The sequence below is a fragment of the Arachis ipaensis genome, chromosome B08, assembly GCF_000816755.2.
Source record: "Arachis ipaensis cultivar K30076 chromosome B08, Araip1.1, whole genome shotgun sequence".
In the NCBI taxonomy this organism is placed as follows: Eukaryota; Viridiplantae; Streptophyta; class Magnoliopsida; order Fabales; family Fabaceae; genus Arachis; species Arachis ipaensis.
This window is the reverse complement of record NC_029792.2, coordinates 16311689-16320516: the sequence shown is the minus strand read 5'-3', so window position 1 is coordinate 16320516 and position 8828 is coordinate 16311689. Positions and strand designations below refer to the sequence as shown.

Here is an 8828-nt window from a genome sequence, read left to right as displayed (position 1 = left end):
AGTTCCTTTTCTTTAATCCTTAATGAAAGAACATCAGTCACCTCCAACCTCTTTTGAATGGTGCTGATCCGATTCTCTAAATTCCTCTTCTTAGCAAAAATGTTACCAAAAATCTTAGCATTAAAGTCCAAGGACCCTTGCTTAACAAAATTTAAATTTGTAGGGATACTATAATTATTACCACTCCATGCATTTTGTACAACTTGCTTGAAGAAAGGGTGAGTACTCCAGACAGCTTGAAAACGGAATGGCCTATCTCCCTTTGGCTGAGAAATACCATAGCACCTTAATAAAATAGGACAATGATCAGAGTGAAGACGACATAAGATTTCAGCATAAGCCTCAGGAAATAAAGAAAGCCAAGAGCTATTGATAAGCACTCTATCCAGCTTCTTTGCGATATCTATATTATTCTGAATTTTTCTATACCATGTAAAATTCCTGCCTATCATTCGGAGATCAAACAACCCACAATCATCCAAAGTTGAAGAGAATAAAGCAGCTCTGTGATTGGAGAAATGACCTCCACTAACTTCATCTTCTTTGAGAATTTTATTAAAATCTCCCAATGTTAGCCAATGGCCTTCAAAAAAAGTTGCGAAATTAGAAAGATACTCCTAAAGAAGAATTCTATGCTTAAACTGAGGGCTAGCATAAATTGCACTACACCTCCAATTATAAGAATCCAAATAAAAATCAAAAGTAATGCATTGATCAAAGCTATTTACTAGCTGGCAAGTTAAGTTGGAAATTGAAGAGAGGAACCAAATTCTCCCTTTATGCCCAACAGCTTCAACAATTCCTACAGCATTATAACCAAGACCCTCCCAAAAGGATTTCAAATTATTGAAAGAAGAGTGAGTTTCAACAATAATAAAAAAAGATAGATAAAATTTATTAACTAATTCCTTGCAGTGAACCCATGCCAATTTGTTTGAAGCACCCCTAATATTTCACATCAAAATATTCAGTCTATCCATAATCAACAAAAGAAAAAATTGTACCCAAGCTTACGACTTCATACTGCGGCTTCTGCCATTGTCGTAGGTCCGCCTTCCACACTAACCCCTTCTTCACGCGCCGTTACATCTGTTTCATTCTGGTTCACTGGAGAAGATTGCAAAGATGATGGTCTGTGTCTCTTTCTTGCCGTTTCAATAAGAGGAGAATGAAAAACAATGCTCTGTTTAGCTTTTTCTGATAACGCTTCAGAGATGCCAAATACCTCAGCCTTATTGGCCTTGACCCCTTCACTCACCTAATTAGAACCAAGCTTAGTCTCCTTATGGCCCAAAGAAAATCCTCTTCTCTTTATGTTTGCATATTTTTCTTTATTTATTGTTTGGGTTTTATTGTTCATAGGCCCAATTGAACCATTAGAATTATGTGGACCCACCGTAGCCTTACTTTTCCTAACTACTTTATTCCATTCATTCCCTTCATTAATACCCCCATCCACAACGTGAATAGCCTTGCCTTTTCTACCCACTTTAGTCCACCTATTAATTATATTAACTCCTTCATCAAAAACGTGATTTGCATGCACATTCTTCTCCACAAGATCCGTACTATCCTTAACCAAACGGTCATTCCCGCTTATTGCTTCAAATTCAAAAACTTGCTTGACTTGGTGCACCGCCGGTGATAGGATCTTCAATTGATTGTGAGCATCAACCACTGTCGCACCACTACCTATCTTCTCCAAAGACGCGGTGGATGCCGCACCCAAGGAAGCTTGGTGAGAAGGAGTCTCTTTCAGTGAGCTTGGTGAGAAGGCTGGAGCTTTGTTACCGATTTTGCAATCTGCTAGTACATGTCCGTAACACCTACAAGTACCACTGATTAAATCTAAACTCTCATATTCAACGCAATATGTGCTACCATTTACCAACACCTCTGTGACAACAGAAAACCCTAGGTCTATCTCCACGCAAGCCCTTGCAAATCTTCCTTTCTCTGCTTTCTTAGTGGCGAGATCGATTTTGATAGAGTTATCAATTGCTGCTACTATACGACGCATCGCTTCTTCTTGATAGAAAAGAATGTTTAAGCCTGAAATGCGAATCCATGCTAAAGTAGTTCCAAAGGAAGCTTCATTCGGACGAAAAGATGGAGACCATGGTTTAACTGTTAAGTTATATCCTTGGATCATCCACGGTCCTCCCAAAAGAATCTTCTCTCTATCTTCAATCAAATCACATTTGATCATGAAATAACCAAAACCCATGTCCATAACTTCGTACCCTCTACGCAGCCTCCACACATGCTTGAGTTTGAAAACCATCGCTGAGTAGCTAAGAGGCTTGCCAAGAACTTTTATCATAATAGAATCCAAACAGGGTTCTGCTAACGCTTTGAGTCCTTCCTCAAAGAAAGTAATACTTGGAGGTTTGGAATCACCTTGTTTGCCTTGTACAGTAGCCAAATGATCTCCTACAAGTGCACCATCCATGCATAGAGGTTTAGGTTTAGAAGCTCCTACAACTTTATCTCGAAAAGAAACTTTCAAGCCCTTGTTTTCACCCTCCTTGATACCAGTTGATTCCGCCCCCAACACCCTCTTTAACACCAAAAGATCCCGCCCAACACTCTCCCCCCTTGTTGCTCCCTCCGGCCAGACCATAGACCTCTATGTGTTTCCCTCGTTCATATCTCTCTTGCAAATATTTGAGATTATTATTGATTAAGAAAGTGTTTAGAATACGGTAAAATTATAAAGGATGAATATTCGTCTCCTGACAATTATTTCGAAAGGATAACAAGATCTTCTAAAAAAAATATCTAATCTGATTTTTTCTTTTTTTTATTAAGAGTATAGTTGTCTTTCAAAATAATTGTCAGGGCCGTTTTGAGTTTTTTTTTTTCAATTATAAATAATTAATTTTAAAACTAAATTCTTTTATTTAAAATGAATAAAACATAGAAATCTAAAAATATTTTGGAAAAACAACCATTTGTACCCATGAACTTTACGAAAGCTGACAAAAGTGCCCATTAAAGAATGAAACTAATATTGTATCCATCAAAGATGGATTTCGTAAGACATAAGTACCCAAATCCTAAATTTATGTTGACTTTTTAATAAAATTCCAGAATTATCCCTACCATTATCTTCAATCCCTCCTCTCTTCTTTCCTAAATCTCAAACACCTCCATTGCCTAAAAACCCTAATTTCAATACCTAAAAATCTCAAATTATTATTTTCTTAACCCTAATCTCAATACCCCTTTCAGCAAATTTTAATTTCTCTTTATTCTTTCTTGTCTTCATCAGATGCTGGAGGAGATAATGCAAAGGTACATGGACAGAGTGATGGTAAAGGTGCTTCAGGTGATGGTAATAATTCTTTACTCGATTCATGGTTGAAGGAGAATAATGTGGGAAAGAAAAGCTTGTTCTCTAGGAGTAAGCAATCACTTGGTAGAGTTATTTGCCAAGCCGCTAGGATCGGTGGATTTCGCCATCAGGGGAGGAAGGATAATAATTCCGAAATGAATTCTGATTGTCTAAATGGTTCTGGATTGAATGGTGTTGAGATGAATCATCTTGCAACTGTAAAAAGAAAAGAATCAGAGTCTCTGTCTTTGGTTGACATGCTGAAAAGAATATTGTTGTTGTTTATGGATGTGACAGTGGAGAAGGAGAAAGATGAGGCTGACGGTTGGTGACGGTGGCGGTGATGATGATGTTGGTGAAAGAGGTGGTAAAATTGATGAAAAGAATAAAAAGAAGATTGAAATTTGCTGAAAGGGGTATTGAGATTAGGGTTAAGAAAATAGTAATTTAGGATTTTTAGATATTAAGATTAGGATTTTTAGGCAATAGAGGTGTTTGAGATTTAGAAAAGAAGAGAGAGGGGTTGAAGATAATGGTGGGAGTAATTCTGGAATTTTATTAAAAAGTCAACATAAATTTAGGATTTGGGTACTTTTGTTGTACGGAATTCATCTTTGATAAATACAACATTAATTTTCTTTTTTTAATGGGTAAATGTTTCCTTTTTTTAATGGGTACTCTTGTCAGCGTTCCTAAAGTCCATTGGTACAAATGGAAATGGTTGTTTTCCAGATATTTTTACTCCCCAACTGCAACAATAACATTGCTTTTCAGCTTAAACCGTAACTACCAAACCTCCCAAACCCTGCCAATGGCTTTGAGGGCGGCAGCGGCTATAGCTGCAGCGCAACCTTCGTCGCGCGGTTTATTGCGGCTGCTTTCGAGCCGTTCTGCTTATCCGCCGTCGACTACTGCCGCAGTGTTTGCTCGACAGGCGGTGGAGCCCAAATCCTCCGTCTTCGTTTCCGGTATGTATAATGTATTACTTCCTCATTGATTTTGAGCTCAGGAAAATTCAAAAAAGAAAACTAGAATTTCGCCTTTCAACTTTGTATTTTCATAAGTTTGTCAATCAGTAATTCAACTCTGCGGCTCTGCTTTGCGAATATGTTTTTTGTATTATGTGCCACATGATTATAATGGTTCAATATGCTTAATTGGATTTAGGGTAAATTATACTAACTTCCTTTTCCATGAGATAGGTGATTGGATTCCTTGATTTAGTGTTTAGGAGAGACTAGTGTATAATTTTGCAAATAGAATGGTGTTTGCATGTAATATTGCGTAGCTTGTGTGGAGTTCAGTGTAATTTAGACTAGTGAGGGCTTATAGTTATATATAGTTATTGTTTTCAGCTATAATATGGGTTTTGCTCGCTGATAATATGATATATGAGTGATGATTGATGAGGAACTAACTAATGACTTCCAACTAGCAAGTGTTGGTATTGTTGCGCATAATTTTAACCGAAATTGCTAGTTTTTGGACTTTTAGGGTACTTGTTTTCGACTCATTTGATGTTGGAGAAGGATTTTCTAGAAAGGGAACTTAAATATTTAATCATGTGATGCTTAATCCACTCATAATTACTCATTACTCATTAGTTCTGTTACTTACATATATGTGTTTTTAAATTTCAAATACCATCTTCAGCAGAGTTATCGTTTTGAATTTCTTATTATTCATACTTTATCAGTTAAAAATGAGTTGATTCAGGTGCTAAAATCTTTATCTGGCCTGCTTGGCTAATCCTTTTCTCTTTGACAATGTCAAATGTGTTGAATTTCTATATGTCTTTAATTTTTCAGGGCTTAACAAACGGACGACATCCGAACGCCTACTCCAAGAATTTTCTAAGTTTGGTGAAGTTGTTCGCAGTTTGTCCTCTTCTCATCTCTAAGTACTAAGTAGATATAACTTTCATAATGTTCTGCTTTTAACACTTTGACACCTCTGTTGTTTTTGTTTCAAGGATCTGCATAATTCATAATGGTTTCATCTGTGTTGTTTTCAGCTAGGGTGATGATCGATAGAACAGGTTGTTCTAAAGGGTACGGTTTTGTACAATATGCCACTATAGAAGAGGCTGCAAAGGGCATCGAAAACATGAATGGAAAGGTATGCTGGATTAAGCCTCTATGCTTAAACCTGCGATCTATGGGGGGATAATAAAGAATTTGTTGTTGATAACATCGTTGTTGCCTTACCTCGAATGAATGCATGCATATTTCATACAAATTAGGTTCCAATATGACATGTATTCGTGATACTAAGTGCTAATGAATGTGGCAACAGAACAATATCTAGAAGATGAAAAGGTCAAATGTCAACAATGCTTCCATCATTCATGAAAGCATGGCTTTAGACACTTTCAAAAATTTTTTGTAATGAGCTTTTTTTTTTCTAGCTAATTCATGCTGATGTGATCTAGGAGCTAAGTTCCTCTTGTTAATTGTTCTGCTAGGTTGATCTCGCATTTTGCTCTTAATTAGCTCTTTCTTTGTAAGCTTATTTCTCTGGGTGTTTGCTAATTATTGTTTCTCCATTCTCTACAGTTTTTGGATGGTTGGGTTATATTTGTAGAGTATGCCAAATCTATCCCAGAACCTAGACAGCAATGTCCCCGGCATCTCCGGCAGTAGAGGTCCGTAATTGGCTAAGACGATAAACAGGCCAAATCGTGGTGGTTTGTATTGGTGCTTCAAATTCTAATTAGAAGCATTAGTTTTTGTAAAAGTTTTAGATTGTTGTAGTTCAATGGTTCTCTTTGGATGGCGTGATGTTTCATAAATTTGATTTGTAATATCATTTGGTTGAGATGAGAGCCTAGCTAAGATGTTTTCATATTTTGATCTGCTAGTTTTTATATAATCTTATACGCACACACACGAGAAGAGGAAGAACACACACACACCATTATAACTTGTAAGCTGAATCTGTTTCTTATATTAGTGAGGACTTTGTTATTGAATTTTTTATATATTGAACTTATTAGTCTTAAAAATTGGGGCAAATCACAATAATAAGCCAAGGGGAGTAAAATTTTACACAATAATAAGCCAAGGGGAGTAAAATTTTACACGAATCAGCCAAAACGAAAATTGTTTCATGAATCCACCAATGTACGTTTATATGTAGTTTGAACCAGCTAAATTCGAACTCCATTCTTACATTGGGTTCGAATTATACACAAACACACGCACACACTACTTCGAACCAGGTGGGTTCGAATTATACACAAACACACGCACACACTAATTCGAACCAGGTGGGTTTGAATTACACAGTAATTTCTATGCTGTTAAAAAATTAATAATTTATTAAAAAAATTAATAATTTAAAAATTAAAAAATATATTTTTTATTTCATACATTGAAAAAAAGCTAACAAAATATTTAATTACGAGACTTCTTTAAAATATTTGTGATCTATCAATTCGAATTTCATACAATACTCTTTTTTTTTTCAAAGATAGTAGGTTATATTTCATTAATTATTGAAAAATGAAATACAAAGATGTCCAAAAGCAGGACAGCATAATGAAAAGTGGGGATTTCCCAAAAGTACTACACTGAAGGTATTCATTCATCCAACGGTGCGTGGTCGAAAAACGAAAAAAATCTTAAAAAGAAAGAATGATAAATCAAATTGAATGCAACTAAGAGCTTGCCTCATGGAGATGACGACCTAAACTGGGAGTTCTTTGGATTTCACGGAGCAACTTGACAGAGCTTGCTAGAATGGCAGACGGCATTGAAGTAGAACCTTCAAAAATCAACTGGTTGCGAGCTTTCCAGCAGTTCCAGCAAATGATGGCAAGTAATTGAGGATTACGGTCAGCATTCTTCAACGGGTTAAGCATCTTTGTTAATGCAATCCACCATGTCCAAAAGTCGTTAGGACTCTGAGGGGGAAGACAGTCACGAAGATAACTATGAGACCATACATCTTTAATTCTAGAGCAATCGATCAAACAATGAGTGACTGTTTCGGTTGCTTCATGACAGCAGGGGCATATTGGTGATATAGATGGGATGCGGTGATGAATCTGAGCAAGCACCGGGAGCTGGCCATGGAGAGCTTTCCAGATAAATAGCTTAATTTTGTGAGGCAAGTTCAACTTCCATAGATCAATCCACGGCTTTTTCTGTTGCATATAGTTAGGGCAAAGCTCTAGAGGCGGATGGTAAAATAAATAGCCAATTCTGTAACCTGAAACTGTATCATATTGTTTGGATTTGTTCAAATCCCATTGCAATTTGTCCCTACTCTGCTGAATTTTAACTGACAAAATCCTGTTTGCAACGTCTTGGGGAAATAATTCTTGAATAAGATTCTGATTCCAATTCCTATCTTCAGTAATTAGATCTTTAACTCTTGGAACCAACTCAGAGATAGCTTGTCTATTTGGCATGTCAGAAATCTTTAAAGGATACGGAGGAGGCAGCCAAGGATCCTCAAAGGTTCGGATATTCTCTCCAGTACCCACAGCCCAATTAAGACCTTTTTCAACAATCTTTCGGCCTTCCAGTATGCTCCTCCATCCCCAAGAAGGTAAGACTCCAATTTCTGCCGTTATAGCATTACCATTACTAAAGTATTTACCTCTTAGGATTTTGGATAATAAGGAAGTAGGCTGTGTTACAAGTTGCCAAAACTGTTTGCCTAAAAGCGCCAGATTTTGGATTCTGAGATCTTTAAATCCAAGGCCTCCTTCTTTTCGTGGGCGAGTCATAGTGGCCCAGCTAATCCAAGCCATCCGCCTTTCAGAACCTTTTTGTCCCCACCAGAACTGAGAAAGTAGAGAGTGAATTTCTGAGATTAAACCATCAGGCAACTTGAAGCAAGACAATGTATAAATAGGAATAGCTTCTCCCACTGCCTTAAGCAATACGTGTCTACCACCTGACGATAGAAGATTGCGCTTCCACTCTTGGATTCTTTTCCGAACCTTTTCTTTGATCATACTAAAAGAAGCCTTTTTCGATTTAGAGACTGTAGAAGGCAAACCAAGGTATTTATCTTGAGCCCCAATATGATTAATATTCATAGAGTTAGCCAGTAGTGTACGAGTAGTGGAGGGAGTGTTGTGGCTAAAGAATACAGCAAATTTATTAAGATTTATCCTCTGGCCACTGATGCTTTCATAAGAATTCAATAAATGCAGGATATTTGAACATGCTTCAGGATTAGCCTTACAGAATAAGATGGAATCATCAGCAAAGAGGAGGTGGTTGACCTTGGGACATCGCCTATGTATCTGAAGACCCTGAATTAGTCTGTTTTGTTCTGCCTTGTGTAGCAAGAAGGAGAGACCTTCTGCACAGAAAAGAAAAACATAGGGAGATAGAGGATCTCCTTGTCGAATACCTCTATTTGGTTTGAAGAAACCATAAGGTTGTCCTTCCACAATAACAGAATAAGAAACAGTTGTCACTAATTCTCGAATCCACATGATCCACCGGGAGTCAAAACCAAACTTCTCCAATAT

The 8828-nt window shown here is 37.0% G+C and overlaps 2 protein-coding genes across 2 annotated transcripts; both read left to right on the top strand.

The window, feature by feature from the left end:
- LOC110265407 lies at positions 3229–3959 on the top strand (the record flags this gene model as incomplete). Its single annotated transcript, XM_021108387.1, has 1 exon — positions 3229–3959. A coding segment is annotated over one exon (441 nt), but the record flags the coding sequence as incomplete, so codon positions are not given.
- LOC107611865 (glycine-rich RNA-binding protein 2) lies at positions 4084–6334 on the top strand. The gene is made up of 4 exons (XM_016313749.2): positions 4084–4305; positions 5146–5214; positions 5352–5455; positions 5893–6334. Exons 1-4 carry the CDS (start codon positions 4149–4151, stop codon positions 5977–5979), a joined length of 417 nt encoding a protein of 138 aa, XP_016169235.1. The 5' UTR covers positions 4084–4148; the 3' UTR covers positions 5980–6334.

Coding starts and splice junctions, on each gene's coding strand:
- LOC107611865 (XM_016313749.2), top strand. CDS start 4,149: ATGGCTTTGAGGGCGGCAGCGGCTATAGCTGCAGCGCAACCTTCGTCG. Junction 4,306..5,145: donor ATCCTCCGTCTTCGTTTCCG/GTATGTATAATG, acceptor TTAATTTTTCAG/GGCTTAACAAACGGACGACA. Junction 5,456..5,892: donor TCGAAAACATGAATGGAAAG/GTATGCTGGATT, acceptor CATTCTCTACAG/TTTTTGGATGGTTGGGTTAT.